At 40.8% G+C, this 27,740-nt stretch overlaps 3 protein-coding genes across 3 annotated transcripts in view; all 3 read right to left on the bottom strand.

The window, feature by feature from the left end:
* Positions 1–20,484, bottom strand: part of LOC107791924 (TMV resistance protein N-like) — a 113,169-nt gene extending 92,685 nt beyond the window's left edge. Inside the window, exons 1-4 of the mRNA XM_075239354.1 lie at positions 20,044–20,484; positions 19,052–19,975; positions 18,277–18,964; positions 18,118–18,203 (exon numbers count right to left, since the gene is read on the bottom strand). Of these exons, the coding sequence (XP_075095455.1) occupies positions 18,118–18,203; positions 18,277–18,964; positions 19,052–19,975; positions 20,044–20,484 (2,139 nt within the window). The remainder of the gene's footprint in view (positions 1–18,117; positions 18,204–18,276; positions 18,965–19,051; positions 19,976–20,043) is intronic.
* Positions 18,164–22,302, bottom strand: LOC107791926 (disease resistance protein RPV1-like). Its single transcript, XM_016614077.2, has 3 exons — positions 21,761–22,302; positions 19,052–21,637; positions 18,164–18,964 (listed from the first exon to the last, which is right to left on the bottom strand). The coding sequence occupies exons 1-2, from the start codon at positions 22,243–22,245 to the stop codon at positions 20,503–20,505; spliced, it is 1,620 nt and encodes a 539-aa protein (XP_016469563.2). The 5' UTR covers positions 22,246–22,302; the 3' UTR covers positions 18,164–18,964; positions 19,052–20,502.
* Positions 22,303–23,935: 1,633 nt separating this feature from the next.
* On the bottom strand, positions 23,936–27,524 carry LOC107791923 (disease resistance protein RPV1). The gene is made up of 3 exons (XM_016614075.2): positions 26,737–27,524; positions 24,590–25,697; positions 23,936–24,511 (listed from the first exon to the last, which is right to left on the bottom strand). Exons 1-3 carry the CDS (start codon positions 27,255–27,257, stop codon positions 24,296–24,298), a joined length of 1,845 nt encoding a protein of 614 aa, XP_016469561.1. The 5' UTR covers positions 27,258–27,524; the 3' UTR covers positions 23,936–24,295.
* Between the last annotated feature and the right edge of the window lie 216 nt (positions 27,525–27,740).

Here is a 27,740-nt window from a genome sequence, read left to right as displayed (position 1 = left end):
TCTTTGACCTCAACTTTCGAACCTGTAGGTCTAAAATAGCCACCGGCTCCACATCATAAGTCAAATTACCGTCCATCTGCACTGTACTGAAATCCAGAATATGAGACGGATCCCCGACATACTTTCGGAGCATGGATACATGGAACACTGGATGAACACCTTATAGACTAGGTGGCAAAGCAAGTTCATAAGCCACCTCCCCAATTTTCTTAAGTATCTCAAAAGGCCCAATATACCGAGGGCTCAACTTACCCTTCTTCCCGAACCTCAACACACCCTTCATGGGTGAAATATTGAGCAGAACCTTCTCCCCAACCATGTGAACAACATCACGAACCTTCCTGTCGGCATAACTCTTCTGTCTAGACTGTGTCGTGCGAAGTCGTTCCTGAATTACTTTGACCTTCTCTAAAGCATCCTGAACCAAGTCAGTACCCAATAGTCTAACCTCACCCGGCTCAAACCAACCCACCAGAGACCGACATCGTCTCCCATATAAACTTTCATATTGAACCATCTGAATACTCAACTGGTAGCTGTTATTGTAGGCAAACTCCGCGAGTGGCAGAAATTGATCCCAAGAACCCCCAAACTCAATGACACATGCGCGTAGCATATCCTCCAATATCTGAATAGTGCGCTCAGACTGTCCGTCCGTCTAAGGGTGAAATGTTGTACTCAGCTGAACCTGTGTGCCCAATTCTCATTGCACTTCTCTCCAAAACTGTGATGTAAATTACATGTCCTGATCTGAAATGATGGACACTAGCACACCGTGTAGGTGAACAATCTCGCGAATATAAATCCTAGCCAACCGCTCCGAAGAATAAATAGTACCAACTGGAATAAAATACGCAGATTTGGTCAACTGATCTACTATCACCCAAGCAGCATCAAACCTTCTCAAAGTACGTGGAAGCCTAGCTACGAAATCCATGGCAATACGCTCCCATTTCCACTCCGAAATTTAAATTTCAAGTCTCTGAAGCAATCCTCCCGGCCTCTTATGTTCATACCTTACCTGCTGACAATTTAGATACTAAGCTACAAACCCAACTATATCTTTCTTCATTCGCCTCCACCAATAGTGCTACCTCAAATCCTAATACTTCTTCACGGCACCTGGATAAATGGAGTACCGCTAACTGTGAGCCTCCTAGAGAATCAACTCACGCAAACCATCTACATTAGGCACACATAGCCTGCCCTGCATCCGTAATACACCGTCATCTCCAATAGTGACTTCCTTGGCATCACTGTGTTGAACTATTTCTTTAAGGACAAGTAGATGTGGATCATTATACTGGCGCTCTCTGATGCGATCATATAAAGAAGACCGAGAAACCACACAAGCCAAAACTCAATTTGGCATGGAAACATCCAATCTAACAAACTGGTTGGCCAAGGCCTGAACATCCAAGGCTAAAGGCCTCTCTGCCACCGGTAAGTATGCTAAGCTTCCCAAACTCTCCGCCTTACGACTCAAGGCATCATCCACGACATTGGCCTTTCCGGGATGATAGAGAATGGTAATGTCATAATCCTTAAGCAACTCTAACCACCTCCACTGCCGCAAATTAAGATCCTTCTGTTTAAACAAATGTTGTAAAGTCTGATGGTCGGTATACACCTCACACTGGACACCATACAAGTAATGCCGCCAAAGTTTTAAGGCATGAACAATAGAGGCTAACTCAAGATCGTGGACTGGATAATTCTTCTCATGTACCTTTAACTGTCTGGATGCATAGGTAATCACCCTACCATCTTGCATCAGCACTGTGTCGAGACCAATACGCGACGCGTCACAATACACAGTATAAGACTCTATACCTGTAGGCAATACCAATACTGGAGATATAGTCAAAGTTGTTTTGAGCTTCTGAAAGCTCTCTTCAGACTCATCTGTCCACTTGAACGGAGCACCTTTCTGGGTCAATTTAGTCATATGCGATGCAATAGACGAGAAACCCTCCACGAAGCGACAATAATAATCGGCCAAGCAGAGAAAACTCTAAATCTCAGTAACTGAAGATGGCTTGGGCCAACTCTGAACTGCCTCTATTTTCTTCGGATCCACCTTAATTCCTTCACTTGACACTATATGTCCCAAGAATGCCACTGACCTAAGCCAGAACTCACACTTAGAGAATTTGGCATAAAGTTTCTCCTCCCTCAGCCTCTGTAATATAATACCCAAGTGTTGTGCATGCTCCTCCTCGCTACGTGAGTACACCAGAATATCATCAATAAATACCACTACAAATAAATCAAGATATGGTTGGAATACACTATTCATCAAATGCATAAATATTGCTGGGGCATTGGTTAGCCCAAAAGATATCACAAGAAATTCATAGTGGCCATAACGAGTTCTGAATGCCATCTTCAGAATATCCAAATCCCGAATTTTCAACTGGTGATACCTAGATCTCAAATCAATTTTGGAGAACACCCTCGCTCCCTGAAGCTGGTCAAATAAATCATCAATACGCGGCAATGGATATTTATTCTTGATTGTAACTTTATTCAACTGCCTATAATCAATACACATCTGCATAGTACCATCTTTCTTTTTCACAAACAGAATTGGTGCATCCCAAGGTGACACACTAGGCCTAATAAACCTCTTTTCAAGGAGTTCCTGAAGTTGCTCTTTCAATTTTTTTAACTCAGCTGGTGCCATACGATACGGAGGAATAGAAATAGGTTGAGTGCCCTACACCAAGTCAATACCGAAATTAATATCCCTATCGGGTGGCATACTCGGTAGGTCTGCAGGAAATACATCCAGAAAGTCTCGCACGACCAGTACTGAATCAATAATAGGAGTATCTGCATCAACATCTCTCATAAAGGCCAAATATGACACACATCCCTTTCCAACCATACGTTGGGCCTTCAAATAAGAAACTACCCTGCTAGGAACAAAATTTAGAGAACCTCTTCATTCGACCTTTGACAACCCCGGCATTGTCAACGTCACGATTTTTGCGTGAGAGTCCAGAATAGCATGACATGGAGACAACCAATCCATACCCAGGATTACATCGAAATCAACCATACCGAGTAATAAAAGATCAAATCTAATCTCCAGTTCCCCAATAGTTACCACACACAACCGATACACGATCCACAGTAATAATATCACCCACCGGTATAGATGCACAAACAGGTGAAACTAAGGACTCACAGGGCATATCCAGATAATGAGCAAATATGATGATACATATGAATAAGTGGAACCAGGGTCAAATAATATCGAAGCCTCCTTGTGGCATACTGAAATAATACATGTGATCACTGCGTCTGAGGCAACATCATCCGGCCTGGCAGGAAAAGCATAGAATCGATCTTGCCTGCCACCTGATCGGCCTCCCCCTCTTGGGCGACCCCTAGCTGCCTGACCCCCACCCCGAGCTGGCTGGGCGGGTGGTGTAACTGCTGGTGCTGGTGCCATTGGTTGAGAACTCTGCTGTGGAGCCCCACTCAACAGCCTAGGATAATCTCTCTTAAAATAAACCAATTCTCCGCACTCGAAACAACCCCTCCTCTGACGGAACTGCTGCTCCTGATAACCCGAAGAATTACTTGTAGAAGCCTGAGAAGACGAGGCATGATGAGAACTCTCCGCTGGTAGTGCACTGAATAAAGACTGGCCTGAGTGAGCACTGTAAGAACCGTGGATAGATGATGCACCACGATGAGTTGGACGACCCACCTGAGCATGTCTGTAAGAACGACCCATACAGCGATAAAACTGACCCCCACAAGGAACACCGCTGAAATCACCAGAACCACGAGGCCTCTTAGCCTCCCTCTCAACCTGCTCCTGGCTGCGAACCATCTCAATCTAACGAGCAATATCAACAACCTCGTCGAAAGTAGCACCAAACACTCTCTCTAGTCATGAGTAATTGCAGCTGAAAAGTGAGGCCATCTATGAATCTCCTGATACTTTCCCTGTCTGTGGGAATCAACCAGATAGTATGACGGGCCAATTCTAAAAATCTCATCTCATACTGTGTCACGGACATATCGCCTTGATGAAGCTGCTTGAACTGCCTTCGCAGCTCCTCTCTGTGGCACTGAGGCACGAACTTCTCCAGGAATAGACTAGAAAATTGTTACCAGGTAAGTGGTGCTTCACCGACCGACCTACACCTCTCGTAAGACTCCGACCATCTGAAGGCAGCCCCAGAAAACTGAAAAGTAGTAAATGATACCCCACTGGTCTCTAGAATACCCGGTGTCCAAAGCATCCGCTGACACTTATCCAGAAAACCCTGGGCATCCTCTGACTCAGCACCGCTAAAAGGTGGAGTTCGAAGCCTCTCAAATCTCTTAAGTCTCTTCTGCTCATCATCTGCCATAACAGGAACTACCGGGGCCTGAGCGGCTGCAGCCGGCTGTGTTGGTAGTGCCCCCGGTATCTGAAGTCCATGTACTACCTGGTTTGGAGTACGGGCTACAAGGATATGAGTACCTCCCCCGACCTTATAAGTGGCAGGTGCGGCCTGAGCCAAAACCACCTGAGCCAGACTAGTGCAGGCTGCCAATATCTGGGCCAAAGTCTACTGAAGGCCTAGAATCTCAATGGGCACAACTGGTGCCTGAGCTGATCCTGTCGGCTCAGCTATATCTGGAATCTGCTCCTAAGCTGGAGCAACTGGTGGTACTATAGGTGCTGGTCCAATTGTGGTACGAACTACACCTCGACCTCTACCTCGGCCCCGGCCTCTCGCGGCCCTAACTGGTGGCACTGGAGGCTAGCTGTCCGATTCGGTAGTACGTGTCCTCACCATCTGTGAGAGAATAGAATAACAAAAATTTAGTTTTCAAAATCAGCAAATTCGCACGACAGAATACAAGAAAGTGAAATTTTCCTAATGGTTCTGCAGCCTCACGTAGATAAGTATAGAGTCTCTGTACCGATCCACAAGACTCTACGAAACCTGCTCATGACTTGTGAGACCTATGTAACCTAGGATCAGATACCAACTTATTACGACCCAAAATCCCAACATGTCGTGATGGCGCCTATCTTGGTACTAGGCAAGCCGATAATTTCGATAAACCACAATTTCTCTTAGGTTTGAAAATATAATAATTTAATACGATATAAAATTTCACAAATACTGACACGAACACTCCCCAAAACCTGGTGTTACTGAGTACATTAGCATCTAATATGAATACAAGTCTGAAAAATACGGTCTATAATAGTCTGAGACCAAATACAGTAAACAAGGAAATGGAGAAGGAGAGACAAGGTCTGCGGAACACGGCAGCTACCTCAAAATCTCCTGAAACTTAACTGCGCAAAATGATTAACACCCGCTATGTCAGGGAACACCTAGATCTGCACACGAAGTGCAGGGTGTAGTATGAGTGCAACCAACTCAACAAGTAACAATAATAACTAAGGAACTGAAGATAATGACGAGCTACACAGTTATAGTTCACTTTCAGTAATTCTAGCAAAGAATAGACATGCTTTCAAATCCGGCAGTTTAAGTCAAATCAATTTTATACATTTTAAGTTCATGTAATCCGGAAATAAAATCTTTCAGAGATTTCACAACAATGACAGATAACAACCAAGTGCAACAACAAATGCAAAGCAAGTACAGCCTCTCAGGAAACAGTCACTAACTCATCATAACAACTCAACCACTCGGCTCTCAGCCCTCACCACTCACACTCAATGGGTACCCATGCTCACTGGGGGGGGTGTACAGACTCCGGAGGGGCTCCTACAACCCAAGTGCCATAATCTGCACGGATAACTCACATGTTGCACGGACAACTCATGTGCCATAATATCCTTACCTCACCGACCGACCCTCGGGCTTACAAAATCCTCAACTTATCTAGTCTCTCGGGCTCTCAGAAATCACAAAGAACAGCCCAAACAAAGATAACATAATGCATCAACAAATATCAAGAAAGACTGAGGTATGATACGCAAGTAAATTCATGACTGAGCATAAGATAGCAATTAGAAAATAATTCAACAAGTATGTGACCTCTGTGGGTCCCAACAATACTATCACAAAGCCTAAGCATGATTTCTAACATGATTTACAGTCAAATTTCTTCAACACATAGAGAGCATATAGCTAACAATAAGTTAATCAACTTTGCAGTTTCATGGGACGGACCAAGTCACAATCCCCTCGGTGCACGCCCACACGCCCGTCACCTAGCATGTGCGTCACCTCCAAAAAAATCACATGACATAAAATCCGGGGTTTCATACCCTCAGGACCAGATTTATAACTGTTACTTACTTCAAGCCGTAAAATTCTTATTCTACAATATCCTTTTCTCGTGAATTGGCCTCCAAACGCCTCAAATCTAGCCATAAATAATTCATTTCAGTCAATAAAATTCATTGAAATCAATTCCATAAGCAAATGCTAATTTTCCATAAAAATCTGAATTTTAGCTCAAAAATTGCATGCGGGGCCCGCATCTCGAAACACGACAAAAGTAATAAAATCTGAAAGCACATTCAACCACGAGTTTAACCATACTAATTTTACCAAAATCCGACATCAACTCGACCTCCAAATCATCAAATCTTATTTCCAAATCCCTAAGTTCAAACCCCCGATTTACACCTCAAAAACATGTAATCTAGTCGGATTATTCGATGATAATTCAATATTATAAAGTAGAAATGATCACAAGGGACTTACCTCAAGTTTCCCTAGAATTCTCTCTCAAAATCGCCCCAAAAACCGTGCTTGAACGTCCAAAAATGACAAAACTCGGAACCCCTTTGAAAAGTATATTGTCCAGGGGTTCTGCACCTGCGACTCACTTAGTCGCTTCTGCGATCTCGTAGGTGCGAGAATTCACCCGCTTCTGCGGTTTCTCCAAGCCTCCACTGGCGTCACTTCTGCGAGCTAGGAGCCGCTTCTGCGGGCTCGCATTTGCAAGGCTAGCTCTGCTTCTGTGGAAAGCTCGCTTCTGCGATGGCTGGTGCGCACATGCGGCTTCGCACCTGCGATCAAACCTCCGTAGGTGCGAAAATACCAGAAGCAAAATTTCCGACAGTGGTTTTAAGTCTGAATTTTATCCGTTAACTATTCGAAACTCACCCGAGGCCCCCGGGACCTCAACCAAATATACCAACAACTCCTAAATCATCATACGAACTTATTCGAGTCTTGGAATCACATCCAACAACACTAAAAACATGAATCACATATATATTCAAACCTAATGAACTTTGAAACTTCCAATTTCTACAAACGGCGCCTGAACCTATCAAATCAAGTGCAATTGGCCTCAAATTTTGCATACAATTCATAAATGACATAACGGAGGTATTTAAATTTTCAGAATCGTATTCCGACCCCGATATCAAAAATTCAACTTTCGGCATTTCAAGCCTAATTTCACTACGGACCTCCAAATAGTTTTCTGGACATGCTCCTAAGTCCAAAATCACCATACGGATCTATTGGAATCATCAAAATTCAAATCCGAGGTCGTTTACACATAGATCCATATCCGGTCAACTTTTCTATCTTAAATTTTTAATTATGAAACTAAGTGTCTCATTTCACCCCGAATTCTTTCTAGACCTGAACTAACTAACTCGGTAAGTCATAAAATAACTATAAAGCATAAATTGAGCAGTAAATGGGGGAACGGGGTTATAATATTCAAAATGACCAGCTGGGTCATTACATATTCTCTCACAGATGGTGAGAACACGTAATACCTCTACCGATGGACAAAGACCAGAGCCTCCGGTGGCAACTATGGCCAGGGGTAGAGGTCGAGACCAAGGTCATGCTAGAGGCCGAGGCTGAGGCAGAGATAGAGCTCAGTCCAGAGCTCGAGCAGCCGCACCTGTTGTAGAACCTCAGGTGGATCTTCAGGAGGAGCTTCCAGTTCAGAATATACTAGTTGGACCAAATCAGGTCCCGGGAGGATTCATAGCCACTCCAGTGCTTCAGGATGCTCTAGTCCGATTGGCGAGTCTTATGGAGGGTGTGGCCCAAAATGGTACATTTCCAGTGGCACCAGCCGTCTCACAGGCTTGGGGAGGGGCACAAACTCCCACTACTCTCGCTTCGGAGTAGATGGCTCAGAATTAGGCTCCAGCAGCCCTGCCAGTTGGGGTAGTTTAGCCAGTTGTTGCGACACAGACCGGTGATAGGCCCGCATGTCTTTTGAGGCCTTATTGAGTCTGGATAAATTTACCAAGCTCTTTCCAGTTCACTTCATTGGTACACCTTTTGAGGACCCACAGGATTATCTTGAACGCTGCCATGAGGTGCTGTGGAACATGGGTAAAGTTGAGACCAATAGGGTTGATTTTGATGTATTTCAGATGACGGGTTCCGCCAGGAGGTGGTGGGGAGATTATAGATTGAATAGACCAGTTGGATCGCCTACACTTACCTGGGAGCAGTTCTCTCAGCTATTTTTGGAGAAGTTCCTTCCTATCACACTGAGAGAGGATTATCGCAAGCAATTTGAGCGTTTACAACAAGGCAGTATGACTGTTACTCAGTATGAGTCCCATTTTGTGGATTTAGCCCATCATTCTCTCCTTTTATTACCTACTAAGGGAGAGAGAGAGGAGAGGTTTATTGAGGGACTCACTCACTCTATCAGGCTTCAGATGTCCAAGGAGACCAGAAGTGAGATTTCTTTTCAGGCAGCTTCTAATGTCGCGAAGAGGATCGAGATGGTTCTTCTATAGGAGAGAGGGCGGAGGTCTGATGAGAGGCCTTGTCAATTCGGTGGTTTCAGTGGTGCCTCGTCTGGAGTCAGGGGCAATTTTGGTAGGGGTCATCCTCCCATATAGTTTCATTCAGCACTTCATGCATCTCCCGATGCTTTAGGGAGTCACATTCCTATTATTCCTTACTCTGGGCAGCCAATATTTAGTGCACATTCAGCTCCTATCAGTGCACCACCACTCCAGAGTTACTATAGCAGTTATCCGGCCCATTCGGGTCAGCTTCAGCTTCAGCATCCACGCATCAGGATGGGTGTTATGAGTGTGGGAACATTGGTAACATCATGAGGTATTGCCCTAGGTTGTCGAGTAACAAATCTCGACAGGATTCTCGTGCTATCATACCGGCATCGATTTCTTCACCGCCTACTCAGCCAGCTAGAGGTAGGGGTCAGGCAGCTATAGGTGGAGGTCAAGCCATTAGAGGTGGAAGTTAGGCCATTAGAGGTGGAGGTTAGACCATTAGAGGTGGAGGCCAGCCAGTTTGAGGTCCTCCCAGGGACGCAGTTCATAGTGGTGGGGCTTAGCCCCAATTTTATGCTTTTTCGACTAGGCCTGAGGCCGATTCATCTGATGCAGTGATCACAGGTATTATTCCAGTTTGCCATAGAGATTCTTCAGTTCTATTTGATCCAGGATCTACTTATTCCTATGTGTCCTCCTATTTTGCTTCATATTTGGTTGTGCCTTGTGATTCTTTAAGTGCTTCAGTATGTGTATCTACACCGATGGGAGACTCTGTTGTAGTAGATCAAATCTATCGTTCATGTGTGGTTGCTATTGGTAGTCCTGAGACTAGTGTGGATCTTCTACTTCTTGATATGGTAGATTTTGATGTCATCTTGGGTATGGATTAGTTGTCACCATAACATGTTATATTGGATTGTCATGCCAAGACGGTGACCCTAGCCATGTCGGGGTTACCTCGGTTAGAGTGGAAAGAAAATCTTGGTCATTCTGCTATCAGGGTTATCTCTTATATGAAAGCTCGGTGTATGGTCGAGAAAGGGTTTCTAGCCTAATTGGCTTATATTCGCGATCCTAATGCGGATGTTCCATCTATGGACTCACTACCAGTTGTTCGTGAATTTCCAGAAGTATTTCCTGCAGATTTGTCGGGGATGCCACCCAACAGAGATATTGAATTCTGTATTGATTTGGCTCCGGGCACTCAGCCCATTTCTATTCCACCATACCGTATGGCCCCGACGGAGTTGAAAGAATTGAAGGAGCAGTTACAAGACCTGCTTGATCAGGGATTCATTATACCTAGTGTCTCGCCCTGGGGTGCACCAGTACTATTTGTAAAGAAGAAAGATGGCTCTATGTGGATGTGTATAGATTATCGGTAGTTGAACAAAGCTACTATTAAAAGCAAATATCCGCTACCAAGAATTGATGACTTATTTGATCAGCTTTAGGGTGCTAAGGTATTTTTGAAGATCGATTTGAGGTCTGGTTACTATCAGTTGAAGATCAGGGCATCTGATGTCCCTAAAACAGCTTTTCGGACTCAATATGGGCATTATGAATTCCTAGTGATGTCATTTGGGTTAACAAATGCCCCAGCAGCATTTATGTATTTGATGAATCGAGTGTTCAAGACCTATTTGGATTCTTTTGTGGTTGTATTCATTGATGATATCTTGATTTACTCCAGCAGTCGAGAGGAGCATGAGCAGCATCTTCAGAGTGTGCTTCATACTTTTAAGAGTAATCAATTATATGCCAAATTTTCAAAATGTGAGTTTTGGTTAGACTCGGTTACCTTTTTGGGGCATGTTGTATAGGCAGAAGGCATAAAGGTGGATTCTAAGAAGATAAAGGATGTTCAGAATTGGCCTAGACCTACTTCAGTTATAGATATCCGGAGTTTCCTGGGTTTAGCAGGTTATTATCGTCGGTACGTAGAAGGTTTTTCATCAATAGCAAGCCCATTGACCAACTGACCCAAAAAGGTGTCTTATTCAGATGGTCAGATGAGTATGAGTTGAGCTTTCAGAAGCTCAAGACTGCTTTGACTACGGCGCCATTGTTGGTATTACCTATAGGTTCAGGATCGTATACGGTATATTGTGACGCATCTCACATTGGGCTTGGTGCAGTATTAATGCAAGATAGAAAGGTGATTGCATATGCGCCGCGGCAGTTGAAAGTTCACGAGAAGAATTATCCTGTTCATGACTTAGAATTGGCAGCCATTGTTCACGCGCTGAAGATTTGGAGACATTACCTCTATGGTGTCTCATGTGAGGTATTTACATATCATCATAGCCTTCAGTATCTGTTCAAGGAAAAAGATCTTAATTTGAGGCAGAGAAGATGGTTGGAGTTGTTGAAAGACTATGATATCACCATTTTATATCACCCCGGGAAGGTCAATGTGGTGGCCAATGCTTTGAGTAGAAAGGTTGTGAGTATGGGCAGTCTTGCGTATATTCCGATTGGTGAGAGGCCATTAGCTGCAGATGTTCAGACTTTGGCTAATCAGTTCGTGAGGTTAGATGTTTTAGAACCCAGTCAGGTTTTAGCTTGCACAGTCGCTCGGACTTCTTTATATGAGCGCATCAGAGAGAGGCAATATGATGATCCTCATTTACTTGTCCTTAAGGACACGGTGCAGCACGGTGATGCTAAACAGGTTGTTGTGGGGAAAGAAGGAGTTCTGCAAATGCAGGGTCGTATTTGTGTGCCTAATGTGGATGGGCTTCGTGAATTAATTCTGGAAGAGGCCCACAGTTCCAGGTATTCTATTCATCCAGGTACCTCCAAAATGTATCAAGATTCGCGGCAACATTATTGGTGGAGGAGAATGAAGAAGGATATAGTTGCATATGTAGTTCGGTGTCTGAATTGTCAGCAAGTTAAGTACAAGCACCAGAGACCTGGTGGTTTACTTCAGAAGTTAGAAATTCCTGAGTGGAAGTGGGAGCGTATCACTATGGATTTTGTTATTGGACTCCCACTGACTCAGAGAAAATTTGATGCAGTTAGGGTTATTGTAGACAGGTTGACCAAGTCAGCACTTTCATTCCAGTGGCAGTTACTTATTCTTCAGAGCGATTAGCTGAAATTTACATTCGTGAGATTGTCCGCCTTCACGGTGTGCCCGTGTCTATTATTTCATATCGAGGTACACAGTTTACCTCACACTTTTGGAGGGTTGTACAGCATGAGTTAGGCACACGGGTTGAGTTGAGTACAGTGTTTCATCCACAAACATACGGACAGTCAGAGCGCACTATTCAGATATTGGAAGATATGCTTCGCGCTTGTGTTATAGACTTTGGAGGTTCTTGGGATTAGTTCTTGCTACTTGCGGAGTTTGCTTATAATAATAGCTACCAGTCGAGCATTCAGATCGCTCCATATGAGGCATTGTACAAAAGGCGATGTCGTTCGCTAGTTGGCTGGTTCGAACCGGGAGAGGCTCGGTTGTTGGGTACCGATTTGGTACAGGATGCCTTGGATAAGGTCAAGGTTATTCAAGATCAACTTTGCACAGCTCAATCTAGGCAAATGAGTTATGCCAACCGTAAAGTTCGTAACATTGCATTCATGGTTAGAGAAAGAATATTGCTTCGGGTTTCACCAATGAAAGGTGTAATGAGGTTCGGAAAGAAGGGCAAGTTGAGCCCTAGGTATATTGGACCCTTTAAAATTCTTGAAAGGGTGGAAAAAGTAGCCTACAGGCTTGCACTACCACCTATTTTATCAGCGGTTCATTCGGTATTCCATGTGTCTATGCTTCGGAAATATCATGGTGATCCGTCCCATGTGTTAGATTTCAGCTCAGTCCAATTGGACAAAGATTTGACTTATGAGGATGTGCCGGTAGCTATTCTAGCCCGGCAGTTGAGGTCTAAGAGTTATCCTTCAGTTCGGGTGAAATGGGGAGGTCATCCGGTAGAGGCATCTACCTGGGAGTCCGAGTCGGACATACGGAGTAAATATCCACACCTTTTCACCAGCTCGTGTACTTTTTCTAACTTCGTTCGAGAACGAACGTTTGTTTTAGAGGTGGAGAATGTGATGACCCAAAAGGTCATCTTTAAATTTAATAATTAATTCTGTATTATAAGATCTTGAAAAGCACTATTCATCATTCCTCGACTTGTGTGCGCAGTCCATATAATTTTCCGAAAAGTTTTTATGTGAAAAATGGATTAAAGTGTTAAATAGAGCCTTAAAATTGAACTGAGTTGACTTTGGTCAACATTTTAAGCATACAGATCCGGATCAGTATTTTGACAGTTCTGGTAGGTCCGTATGTTGATTTGGGACTTGGGCGTATGCCCGGAATTTAATTTGGAGGTCCCCAGCTCAAGTTATGACCATTTAACGGAAACTAGTAATTTAAAGGCTAAAGATTTCCAAAAGTTTGACCACGGATTTGACTTTTTGATATCGGGGTCGGAATACGATTCCAAAAATTGGAATAGCTCCGTTATGTCATTTATGACTTATGTGCCAAATTTGAAGTCATTCCGGATTCATTTAATATGTTTTGTCATGAGATTTGCAAATTGAAAAGTTTAAAACTTAAAGTTTGAATCGAGGTGTGAACTGTAATTTCAGCATTGTTTGACGTGATATGAGACCCCGAGTAAGTCCGTATTATGTTATGGGACTTGCTGGTATATTCGGACGGGGTCCCGGGTACCCCGAGAGTGAGTCGGATTGAAATTGGATCAAAATTTTGGACTTAAGGAAAATCTGAAATTGGCCTTCTAGTGTAATCGCACCTGCAGATTTTTGACCGCAGAAGCGAGCCTTCCATCGCATATGCGTCCACGCGTGGCTGGGGCTTCGATCGCAGAAGCGGACAGCTCCTCACAGAAGTGTGTCCGCAGATGCGCACAAAATCCCGCAGAAGCGGAGGCTGGGCAAGTGAGATTCGCAGAAGCGAAACTCCTTCCGCAAAAGCGGATGCGCAGGTGCGAGCCCAGGCACCGCAGGTGCGAAAATGCCTAGGCAGTGTATAAATCGAAGAGTCTGAGATTTTTCTCATTTTAGACATTTCAAGCACGGATTTAGGCGATTTCAAAGGAAATTTTCACGACTTTGAATTGGATAAATGTTCTATAACTAAAGGTAATTATATTTCACGAATCCATGACTATATTCATCCTTTATTTTGGATTTATATGCAAGAAATTGGATTTTTTGTAAAACTTTCCAAAAACGAAAAATGAAGATTTGAAAGCCAATTTGATGTCGGAATTTGGTAATTTTTATATGGTTGGACTCGTCTCGGAGCGGGTGTTCGGATTTCGTATGTTTTTTCGAGATTTGAAACGTGGGTCCCACTGTTGATTTTTAAAATGAATTTTGAATTTTAATCCGAAAAAATTAGTAAATTCATATGGAATTAATTCCTACAATTTGTATTGAATATATTGAATTGTTTATGACTAGATTTGAGGATTTCGGATACTAATTCGCGAGGCAAGGGTGTATTGGAAACTTGAAATTTGATTGCAAAGCAAGGTAAGTGTCGTGGTTAACCTTGACTTGAGGGAATAGAACCCTTAAATTATAAATTATTTTAATACACGAATTAATTATTATAATAATTATTTCTTTCCTATTCTTTATAAAATATTAATTTTTGAATTTCTGCAATAATTACTACATGCTTAATTGATTTGTGTGCATAAATTGCTACTTGACATTTAGTATATTAAATATTAAACTGTCTATTTTCTCCCTGATTTCCATAATAAACTGTTATTTGTCATTGTTTGTTTTATAATTAAATTATAATTATTGTATGCTTGTTGTCTTATAATTTCATATTAATTGTTGCATTTATTGGGGCAATTTCTTCTATAAGAATTAGTAAATGAATATATTGGGGGATCGGGTTGCACGCCGCAACAGACTTTATTAAAATTAATTATTGTATTTATTGGGAAAATTTCTTCTATAAGAATTGGTAAATGGATATATTGGAGGATCGGGTTGCACGCCGCAACAGAATTGATTGAAATGGATATATTGGAGGATCGGGTTGCACGCCGCAATAGACATATTAAAAGTCCATATTGGGGGATCGGGTTGCACGCCGCAACAGACTTATTAAAAGTTCATATTGGGGGATCGGGTTGCACGCCGCAACAGACTTATTTAAAAGTCTATATATACTTGATTAAAATAAATATATGGGAGGATTGAAAATGAATATGTTGTGTGAGCGGGTTGCACGCTGCAACGGAAATTGATTGAAATAATGATTGGTTATGACTGCTGAGTTGGTTTTAACTATTAAAAATGAGTTACCTGATTTAATTCTATTATTGTGGTTATTACTATTATTGCGTACAGGTTAATGTAAGTGATCTGTCTCAGCCTCGTCACTACTTCGTCGAGGTTAGGCTCGGCACTTACCAGCACATGGGGTCGGTTATACTGATACTACACTCTGCACTTCTTGTGCAGATTTCGAAGTTGGTCCCAGCGACATACCTTAGACTTGCTCGGATTTCAGCTGCCAGAGGAGACTTGAGATATAACTGCACCGCGTCCGCAGTTCTGAAGTCCCCGTCTATTTTACTTTAGCTGTGTATTTGTTTTCAGACAGTTTTATTTCATTCAGATCTTTATTTGTATTATTCTAGAAGCTCGTGCACTTGTGACATCAATTCTGGGATGATATTTAGACAACGCTATTATTATGGATTAATCACTACAATTCAGACTTTACTTCCGCATTGGTTCCTTTGTTATTAATTAATTTAAAATTATTTAAAAATGGTTAATATTATTCTAACATTGGCTTGCCTAGCAAGTGAAATGTTAGGCGTCATCACGGTCCCGAAGGTGAGAATTTCTGATCGTGACGAGTATGAATTAAAGAATGTAAAAAGACTGCAAAAATATTTCTATTGTCATAGAAGATTAAAGAAAGAAAACTGAAATGTGCTGACTGCCTGCATTACATCTACAGTGGAAGATGGAAAAAACAAAACTGAAAAAATATTTCTAGCATGGTATTATTTTTAAGAAAAGGTGTCTTTAATAAGATCCCAATTAAATGTCAACCTTCATTTTTCAATCAATTCACAACAGGTGAAAGTGCTTTGGTCGTGCTAAAAAAATGCTTTTCAATTCACATGTGCAATAGTTATACCCTACCATTTCATAGTATCAAATTAAATGGCCAATTTCAATTTACATTTTATCCGTTCACAAATTCACATAACAGCTACAGTTTTACCATTTAATAGGATCCTAATTAAATGTCCAGGTTCATTTTTCAATTCACACATTTACAAGTTAATTGCATCTATAATTTACCATTTAATAGAGACTTCAATTTTTCACATAGCAGCATTTCAAATAAAATTAAAATAATATTATTTTAAGGTAGAGGGTTATTTGGTCATTCAGATTTTGAAGGACAACAACAACAACAACAACGATCCAATAAAATCCCACTAATGGGGTCTGGGGTGAGTAGTGTGTACGCAGACCTTACCCCTACCCCGAAGGAGTAGAGAGGTTGTTTCCGAAAGACCCTCGGCTCAAAAAAAAAAGATAAAATGACAAAAAGGAGACAATATTAGTATCACAACAACAATCATAGGATAAATAGGAACACCATGAAATCCAGAAGAACGATGCAAAGCAAAGGGAGACAATATTAGTAAATATTAGTATCACCACAACAATTATAAGAAAAATAGGAACACCATGAAATCTAGAAGAAAGATGCAAAGCAAAAGCGATAGCTAGTAAGTAGGACATGTACTAAAAAGCGAAATAGTAAGCCACAACATTGCCACTAGCTATCTTAGACAAAAACCCTACATGGCTAGTCCCATAATGGTACGAAGTAAGGCACGATTCAACTACCTCCTAACCTACAACCCTAATGCTCGATCTCCACATCTTCCTATCAAGTGACATGTCCTCGAAAATCTGGAGCCTCGCCATCTCCTGCCTGATCACCTCTCCCCAATACTTCTTAGGTCGCCCTCTACCTCTTCTCGTGCCTTCCACAACCAGCTGCTCACACCTCCGTACCGGAGCATCTGAGCTTCTCCTCTGAACATGTTCGAACCATCTAAGCCTCGCTTCCCGCATCTTGTCATCAATGGGAGTCACATGCACCTTCTCCCGGATATCATCATTCCTAATCTTATCTATCCTATTGTGCCCGCACATCCACCGCAACATCCTCATTTCTGCTACTTTCATCTTCTGGATATGTGAGTTCTTAACGGGCCAACACTCAGCCCCATACATCATGGCCGGTCTAACCACCGCTTTATAAAACTTACCTTTGAGTATCGGTGGCACTCTCTTGTCACACAGGACTCCAGATGCTAACCTCCACTTCATCCATCCTACCCCAATACGGTGTCTGACATCCTCGTCGATCTCCCCTTCCCCCTGGATAACCGAACCAAGGTACTTAAAGCTATCTCTATTCGGGATGACCTGCGAATCAAGCCTCACATCCATGCCCTCTTCCCCTGGCTCAGCGCTGAACTTACACTCCAGGTATTCCGTCTTCGTCCTGCTCAGCTTGAAACCCTTAGAATCAAGAGCCTGTCTCCAAACCTCCAGCCTCTCGTTAACACCGACTCGCGACTCATCAATCAGAACTATGTCATCGGCGAATAGCATGCACCATGGCACATCCCCTTGAATATGGTGTGTTAACGCGTCCATCACCAGTGCGAATAAGAACGGACTGAGCGCAGAACCTTGGTGTAACCCCATTACAACCGAAAAATGCTCAGAGTCGCCTCCTACTGTCCTAACCCGAGTCTTAGCCCCATCATACATATCCTTAATCGCCATAATGTATGGAACCGACACACCTTTTTCCTCCAGGCATCTCCAGAGAATTTCTCTAGGAACCTTATCATATGCTTTCTCTAGGTCAATAAACACCTTGTGCAGATCCTTCTGCCTCTCTCTGTATAGTTCCACCAACCTTTTAACAAGGTATATAGCTTCTGTAGTCGAACGACCCGGCATGAACCCGAACTGCCCATACTCATCTTACGCATAGCTCCCACGACCTCCTCAACCTCGATACGCCTGCAGTATCCAAAGTCACGGTGACTCTCGGAATGCTCCAATTCACCTAGCACAATATCCCGATCCCTTTCTTCATTCAGAAGTTTATGAAAGTAAGTTTGCCAGTTTTTGAAGGAGATTTTAGTAAAATAACATTGTGGATTATTGGACATTGTGACCCATGACTTCGCACCAAATGGGGATGTCTACTATCAATGAATGGATGGAATGGTCATATGTTATATCAGTCTTGACCTGAAATGTATATATATATATGGTACTGAAAGGCTCCCCAATAATTTACACATATTTAAAACCTGAGTCATGTAGGGGATATGGTTAGGACTTGCGGTATGTCTATCATCGTCAACTTCTTCTTCTGGTCCCGCTCCAACATCAGAGCCTACATTGAACATGATCATCCATTAAATAGTACTGAAAATGAGTTCTTGACATACAAGATTTGAAGCACAGACCTGAACCTGCAGTCTCCACATAATTATAATCCTCAAACAATTTCTCATTCAAAATTGACCTCACAGCTAAATCTGTACTGTCGCGGAGCACAAAGTAATCAGGGTGAGAAAGGTAGTAATGATGAGCCGCCATCTGATATGAAGGCATAAAGAATTCCATGATACTTTCTTCTGATTGATAATCACTAATTGGATTATGTCGCATTGCAAGCTCTCTTGCTTCACTAGTAAATGTTGAGGACTGGTCCAATTCTTGCTTATCATATGCAAGTGCAACTCCAAGCTCTTTCATCTTAAAAGTTTTACTCCAACAAGGTAATGAAACATTAATCTGATCACCAGTTTGTAAATATTTCCCAAACTCCCAGTGGCATAACAATGTCAACCTGTTGTTCTCTCCTGGAATGCCAATGAATGATGGGGCATAAATCCACTTAAGACCCTTTGTAATGTTTTGAACCTTGATGTAAAATGTATGCCCGCCCCCGAATTTATTGTCACCAAAATAGCGATATTTACGAGGACTAGAACGTTCATAGACAACGCAAATGTGCAGTACTGTTATCTCGATATTAGGAAGTGAATCGACATTCAGGGTCAACAACCTCTCTTCACTTTTGTTGCTGAACCAGCTTGGAACCTCATTTCCTGGAAAATAAGTACTGAAGATGCCAAATTCATAGAGTCCCTGATGCCAAAAAAGAAAGAAAAAATACTTTACATTGGATCTGCTCTACAAGTTGAGGAGAAAGTTTACAGTAAGAAACAAACTTACCTGCTGTACTGAATATGTCCTTTTTGTGTTAGTGAACCTACTTAATATTTCCACCACTGTATCTTGTCTGTTATCCAGCTTGAGAAGTCTTAGAGCATTCAATATTTCCACTTCAAAATAATCAATGGGCTTTAGCTTGAAAAGTCCTGAAATCTCACTTAAATTTTCACTTTCCGAGACATCTAAAAAGAGAGTTGACATTAGGTTGGGTAGATTTGTAACTGTTTCCAGTGAAGAGCATCTAACTGCCTTCAACGTAACAAGGCTCGGTGGAAGCTCTGGCAGAGATTGGAGGCTCGGACATCCATCTAACCAAAGGTCTTGGAGCAAACAAAGATTCTTTATACTCTGAGGCAGGTTATAAATCAGATTTTCACTTAGATTCAAGAAGCATAGTGAGGGAAGGTTACAGAGTCCAAATGATAGAGCATCGTCTGTTAAGTTGCATTTAGCAAAACTCAAGCTGACGAGCGAACTTGACAAAGAAGAGAAGGAAAAATGGTTAGAGTCTGGGGATCTTCTTAGGTTTGATGACCAAGTTTGCCAGAGGGACCTCCATGATTTCTCATTACCACCAACTGGCGCTAGCTGACCAAAATTCATGCCATTGGCCTGTAGAGTTTTCAAAGATTCTAGCTTGCCTAGCTCTATTGCTGATGTAACTAGTCTAGAACATCCAGAGATAGTAAATTTTTCTAAGGATTTGAGCTTACAAAAGCTTCCAGGTAGCTTCCTCAGATTCTTGCAGTCTCTTAAGTTCAGATATACCAGCCGGTCGAGGACTCCAATTGATTCATGAATCTTGACCAACTTAATGCAGTCTTTGAGGATCAAAGTTTTTAGATTGGGAAGTCCAGAAAAATCAGGAGTTCTTTTTAGGAAATGGGAATGACTAAAGTTGAGGATTTTTAATGATCTGAGAATCTGCAACATGAAGAGGTAAAAGTTAAGTCTGATTCAAAAGACAAAAAGGGAACACATTTATAACATACCTTGATTCTCTCCCAGGTTCTTTCCAAACAACTGTTTTTCATTTCAAGGGCAACCAGACCCTCTAGAGGGAGATCTTCAGGAATGGTCTTCATGTGAAATCCAGACCAACACAGTAATCTTAAACTTTTCGGAAACAAACTATAAAATCCAGTGAATCTTACATAACTAAGCTGGAGAATCCTCAGCTTCTGCATTCTGGAAAATGCATCAGCTTCAAATTCTTCACTGTTTGAACCCTCTGTATTGGCATCATTACAATGCTCCAAATTCTTACGGTGTTTCCTTGAATAGCCATGACCTAACAGACCAGTATCTTCATTGAGGAAATATGATCTGACAGATTTGACTACTTTGGACAATTTTGTGGACATTTCCTTGTCAAGAACTAGGCATTCAATTTTTTCAGTTCCCTGATAGAAAAACAACAATTGTTTATTCATTAGCGATGATTATAATGCTTACAACACACCAAAGAGTAAAAGAGTTACAGTTTTTTCACTCAAGATATTGAAGGAATCTCTGTATCTCCAAACTCTGCTTCTCTTCCAAGGCTCCCAAGGGGATTCTAGACGAATAATTTCTCTTCCCATATCTTGAATCAATGAATGCACTTTCAGCTTATCCTTGTCCATTTCGATCAGACATCTATCTGAAAGAATCTCAAGTCCTACTACTGAGAAAAAACCACATCCATCAAGTATTGTAACTGCATAATCTTTATCCTTTCCAACAAAGAAACAGACAATATCGAGGAATAGATTCTGTACATCATCATCTAGCAGTAAATCATAGCTGATTCTGAGTTTTTCCAGGATCTTATTGTCAGGGATTGCCTTTAGTTTCCTTAATGCACATTGCCACACCTCTATACTTCTGTCACAAAGAGAAGAACCTAAAACTTTGAGAGCCAAAGGAATCCCTTTACAATGAAGTATCACATTTTCTGAAAGGTCCTTGTGATCTTCTGAAGGTTGTTCTTTTCCAAAAGCATACAAACTGAAGATTCGAATTGATTCTTGAGCATTCAATGGCGTGACCTTATACATCTTACATCTGTAGACCTCACTAGCATCAAATAGGTGCTGATTTCTGGTTGTAATGATAATTTTACTACCCGGATAAAACCATTCTCGCATCCCAAGTACAACATTTAACTGATCTCTATCGTCCACATCATCGAGAACAAGAAGAATTCTTCTGCAACGAATGGCCTCTTGAATCTTGCTGACTCCTTCATCGACATTGTATATCTTCTCAACCTTCTTCCCCAGAACATTTGAAAGAAGTTGTCTTTGTAGACTTACAAGACCATCATGTCTTTCTGAAGTTTTATTTACATCAGCAAGAAAGCTGCTGCCATCAAATTTGTCAAAGTTCAGATTGTAAGCAGTCTTGGCTAGTGTAGTTTTACCTATACCTCCCATCCCATATATAGCCATAATATCAATACTAGTTGATCCATCTTGCAACCAGAGATTGATGTCTCTAACTCGAGAATCTATTCCAACTGGATGGAGAGCAACACTTAAAACTGCGCGATTTAGTTTTCCTGCAACCACCTTCACAATCTCTTGAATAAACTTTGACTCACACCTGAAAATTGGATTGTATTTAATACCATCTAAAGTCAGCAATAAAGCACATTCTCTGCTGTGGAACAATTTGAAATCCACTAATATAAAACTACCTATAAACATCAAGCTAATAAAAGTTTACCCATCAGATTTATTCTGTAAGACCATTCCTCCCAAATCAGCAACTTCTGTTAGAGCAGCCTTCCATTCCTTCACCTTCTGCAACCATTCCAGTCTCCTTCCTTCGGTCCCGGATTTAAATCTCTCTTCATACATTAAAAAATCTTGTTCAAAACTCCCTTTTTGTTTCCTGACCTCTGACGGATCCACATCATAAAAAACAGGCAGAACGAAACGTCGAAAAGCTCTCTTACTCTCAAGTATAAACACAAGTTCATCAAGGCACCTCTCTGAAGAGGTATACTCTTTAGTGAAGACAACAACGAGAATTCTTGATTCTTGAATTGTTTTCTGCAATTCTTTGCATCCCTTTTCATCTATCTCAAGTTCATCAACCCTGAATGTGCGAATACCAGCATTTGATAAAGCTGAAAGTAGATGATCTCCAAAGGACATGCCTATTTTGGTTGCCAAGCTCAAAAATGCATGATAAGCAAACTGAGTCATTTTTTTTTTGTTTTGATCAGTCACTGATAAAAGATTGTTTTTTGAGAAGCAATTGTTTAGAAGCATCGAAGAGATAAATAGGTGACTTCGGAGTTCGGACATGCAGGCAGTCTAAGAAGGTACATGCATTGTTTTTACATGTCAAAATCAACAAGGAATATATATATATTCTAAAATTTACATAACCTAAGGTCTACAGATCATTAACTAACCTAGTAAATGACAACAAATTGGCAATACATATTTGTAGTTATTACTACACAATCTATCTCTTATTTATTGCAAATAGATTTGGAAAAACCATGGTAACAAAAATGCTACTTTAGCACATCTCTATAATAGGACAGAGGTTCTAGAGTGAGAGTCCCTAACTACTACGTGCAACCTTTAAGTGTCAACCTTATGACAAACAAAGTGTTAAAACAATATGAAAATAGAACTACGTTTACATTTCAGCTTATATGACCATATTCTAGAATACTTAAATTGGCAAAATATATCTTAATTATTTGTTTAGGATTAAGACTTAGAGAAACATGTTTCCGGTCCACATTGGGAACATGATGAGAAACTGTCATTTAGAAAGTTTTATCTATCATAAAATTCATATAACTTGTAACATTTTCAAAACCTAACACACTTCCAATAATAAGTTATTTAACATATTCTTTCAATCCAGAAACTGTTGGAATCAGATATAAGAATCCCCAATGGGTATTCACTATATTTAATTTCGTTCCAACACAAAACATATTTGTTTGTTAAGGCAGATTAAGGGTCCACTAATATTGGAGATTTTCTTAATCCCATTCTTATCTTTATATTGACATTTAAAGATTAAAAAGGCTTGTAGGAACACCAGGCATAAGTATTATATGATCCACCTAGTTGGTATCACCTACCATCGTATTCGTATTTTGTTGTTATTGTTTTTATTATTACGCAAGAATATAAAAATGTTGCACTATTCTTCGTATCAACACAGAGTTTATAATGCAATAAAATGTTTATCCTATATTTTTTATTGTAGTAGAACTTTTTACAAATTATCACCCCTCTTCGCCAAATTAACTCCGCCAGTGTGGGCTTGCTCACATTGTCGGTCCCAAGCCCGAATAAAGGAAGAGGATTGCGGTAGACTAGCAGCGAGCGTAAAACTTGTTAATTCATGACGATTTCTCATACCAGATATTGATGTTGTATCGCCCCTCTTCGCCCAAATTATTGAACTAGCGGATGTTTTTGGTAAATACTTTTGGATTTTTAGACTTAACAGTCAAAAGGACACATATTGGTGAATCCGATTCTGATAATTGTATTCCTTCGTCAATTTTGGCATATTATTATTCCGACTCCATGTGAAGAGAAATTCTTGAAATCACATTTTGTGGTGCTACAAAACGATTGAAATAACAAGTCGAAATCATCCTTAAGCATGAAGTTTTAGCTTATCATTATTTCCCACTAAAAGGTAAATATCCAGCTTCTATACCTCCTATTGCTTGATGCAAAGTAAATAATCAAACACATTATATATTCACTATGAATTAAGTCATGTAAAAATTGGATATGGTTTTGAAGCTCAAATCACCATCATTCAGAAGCTTATTTGCTATAATTATGAAAATACCCTTAAGAGTAAATAAAAAGGCAGCTCAGCTATATACCCTGCAGTTTAATTAGAAATATGAAAGAGGAAAACTGAGACTTTTGGAGACTAAATAAAATGAATGGTTATAGGTTACATTTTTGGTTCCTTCCAGTGAAACGACCAAATGACTGTACAATAAGTTGATGAAACATGCATTTACACCATCGCCCACCCAAAGCTGATAAAAAAGAAGAGGACTGGATGTACCTCTATAACTTACAAAATTGTGTAACTAACAAGTATGTCAAGCATAAACAATGCTCAGATATTATCAGGTAATGATTCTGATTGAACCTGACTCGCAACACTTTTGTATATCTTCTAGCTCCACATGATTAAGCGATACATTAGTGTTGGTTTTCAAAGGGAGAGAAGGCATCTTCACAAGTACTTCTGTCATCATGGGAAGAATCTTTTAAGGCCACCAGATATGGGAAGCGTAGAAAGAAGTCCTACAAAGCGCCTTTTCAACGAATTACCTAGGTATGGCAATATTGCTATTTCTGGGAAATCTTGATAATATGGTCTTTTTGCAACATTAGGACCAAGTGCTGGGACAAGACCATCTTCCGACGTATGTGCACTTGGGAGGTCTCCTCCATTTGCAGCAGTTTCCTGTTCCAGGAAAATTTTGTGAGAAACAAGAACGCTTTCAGAATCTACTAAGACAAGCTAAAGAGAAAAGTTACTTACATTGTTCTCTGTCAAGTAATTTGATAGACCCCATTGGTTCAACAATTTACACAATCGTTCCGGTTCCGGATCATCTGCTGATTCTCGACGAATAATTTCTTTCCCCATGTCCTGAATAAGTTGAGGCATCATCACCTTATTTTCGTCATCAATGCTGATGAGGGATCTGTCAATGAGGTTCTGAATTCCGACCATTGGGTGCAAATCACAGTTCTCCAAAATCTTGATAACATCATCTTTGTCCTTCCCAACAAAAAAAGAAGCAATAAGGAGGAACAACCTCTGGTCATGATCATCTAGAGACTTATAGCTTATCTCAAGATTCTTTTGAACTTTGCTATCAGGGATTGCTTCCAATTTCTGTAATTTACTTCTCCATATTTCCATACCTCTCCCTGAAAGAAAAGAACCCAAATCATATAGGGCTAATGGAAGCCCACTGCAATGCTGTATTGCCTGTGTTGAAAGCACCTTGAACTCTTCTAAAGGGTGGTCTTGTGCAAAGGCGTACCAACTGAAGAGCTTTAAGGACTCATCATCCCCAAGTTCCTTAATCTTGAATAACATGTGCCTCTCGTGCGCCTTCAACAATTTCTCACACCTTGTTGTTATGAGAATTTTACTCCCCGGATAAAACCAATCCCTTGTCCCAATAAGTGAATCTAAGACATCCAGCTCTTCCACATCATCAAATACAATAAAAACCTTTTTGTTGCCAATAGCATCTTTCATTTTGACAATTCCTTCGTCAGCATTGTATATCTTTTCCTTTCTGCCTTTCAAAATACTTTCAAAAATTTGTTTTTGCAAATAAACCTGGCCATTTGGATGTTTCTCTGAGATATCTCTGACATTCGCAAGAAAGCAACTGCCTTCAAATCTGTCATAGTTAGAGTTGTAAGCTACTTTAGCAACAGTAGTCTTTCCTACGCCACCAAGTCCACATATCACCCCGATGCCAACTTCACTGGATTCATCCTGTAACCATGAGTTAATGTCCTTCACTCTAGACTCTAACCCAACTGTGTATGAAGGTACACAAAGTACCGTCCGATCCAATCTTTTGAGTATCTCCTTGATGATTTTTTGGATGAATTTTGCCTCGTGCCTGAGTTGCAGCGCAAAAGTAAGAGACGAAACAAGAGTTGATGAACTTCTGACTGGTAATGCTAAAAGCACATACAAGTCATGATTATTCACAGACATGAGGAAGCAGCACCCAAGGGTGTGGCCTAGTGGTCAATGAAGTTGGGTTGAGAACCATAGGTATCAGGTTCAAATCTCCGTGGAGGCAAAAACACTAAGTGATTTCTTCTCATCTGTGCAAGTCTTTGGTGGACAGACTTACCTGGTACCTATTGTTGGTGAGAAGTAGCAGGTAGCCCGCGGAATTAGACGTGGGCACGCAAGCTGACCGGGACACTACGGTTATAAAAAAACGATTATTTTGGAAGCAACAAAAAATATTGCTTCCTTAGAGATCAATGTTTTATATCCAAGAGTTCCTAGGTGCCTAAGTCCTTTACTTCGACTAGGTAGAGAGAGGCCTTACTAACTTCTCACATATGATAAGCAGGAGAAGGAAGGACGGGAAAAGAAACGGAAAAGAAAACACAGACACATCCCTGCACACCAAGAGCTCAATTTGGGTGCCACCATACCCCAATATAAAGGGAAGCACATATATGGAAAAGAGGACCCAAAATCTAAGAGAAGATTCACCAGCATTCTTGAGCATCAGAATGTGTTTGATGTTTTGCTACCTAAATATAAAGGTCATACTACTGGACAAAAAGTACCGAGTCCTATGATGTCTATGTCGAACTCCTTTTAGAATCAACAGAAATCTAATAGGGAAAGATCCTCTATTTTCAGTGGTTTGAGTTTGTAAACATTTAGAAAGCATCGGTAACGAGACTTCTGTAATGAAATCAATCAGTAGACAAACCGAGCAAAACATAGTTCTAGACAATTATCTATATAGTTCTCTACAAACATCATCACCCAAGATAATTTTACACAGCAAACTTAGCAATTTCTCACCCACATATGGCTCTTAAGACTAATTAATCTAAAGCCAAGTTAAGGAAATGTCAGATGAAGAAAAAGAAATTACCGAATCATGAGAAAATTTTAAAAACACTCACCCGTCTACTTCTTTAGCTAAGCACATTCCTTCCAATTTAGCAACTTCTTTAAGAGCTAATCTCCACTTGTCCATCTTCTCCATCCATACCTTTCTTTTTTCACCAGTCTCCGCATTCCCTCTCTTTTCATGATTCACAAAAGCTTCAGCGAAACTCCCAGTTTGGTTCTCAACATCCTCAGGACTCACAGTATAAAACACAGGCAAAACAGTATGACCCTCTTTCTTCCTTCGGACAACAATGTTAACAAGCTCATCAAGACACCATCTTGAAGAAGCGTAGTCTTTGGATAAAACAATTAGGGAAATCTTGGATTCTCGAATACCCTTTTGGAGTTCAGATTCTATGTTTTCTCCTCTGCGGATTTCATCATCGTCTCGAAAAGTTCGTATTCCCGCGTTGATGAGAGCTGAGTAGAGATGATCAGTGAAGTTTTTTCGGGTATCTTCACCTCTGAAGCTCAAGAAAACGTGAAAAGAGTAACGGGTTTGTGTGGGTTGTGGGGTTTGTGGAGTTGCCATTGAAAATAGTCCAAGAAAATGATGACCCAACAGAGAGATTTTATGGAAAATGATAAGTTTTGCAGAGTCAAAGAGGATGATGACCCAACTGAAATTTTGATGATTTGTGTGTGCTACTAAGAATGAAAACTAGAGAGCGAAAGGAAAATTCATAGAGGAGTAAGTTTCGAGAGTTTTGAGGACTTGAAGTCAATGGAAATGCCGTGTGAAGAGAAAATGGCGAGGTTTTGGTGTGGGGGCGGGGGAGGTATTATACTGTTGTTTATTGAGGCAATTGCGTGTTCCAAATTTGGTCGGTATTTTATTTTGACTGTTAAATTTCTTTCCGGCTTCCTCCCCCCTTAATATTCGTTAGCAATAGTCTTTTGTACGAATAAGTCACAAGTTTCTTCTCTTCTTTTTTTTAATCTTGTAAGTTTCCTTTTACATCAAAGTAAAAATAAAGGATGTCACCTTTTAGAACTTGCAAACTGTAATATACCA

Source organism: Nicotiana tabacum, chromosome 19, assembly GCF_000715075.1.
Source record: "Nicotiana tabacum cultivar K326 chromosome 19, ASM71507v2, whole genome shotgun sequence".
NCBI classification, from domain to species: domain Eukaryota; kingdom Viridiplantae; phylum Streptophyta; class Magnoliopsida; order Solanales; family Solanaceae; genus Nicotiana; species Nicotiana tabacum.
Note: the sequence above shows the minus strand (reverse complement) of the source record. Positions and strands in the feature narration are given on the sequence as shown.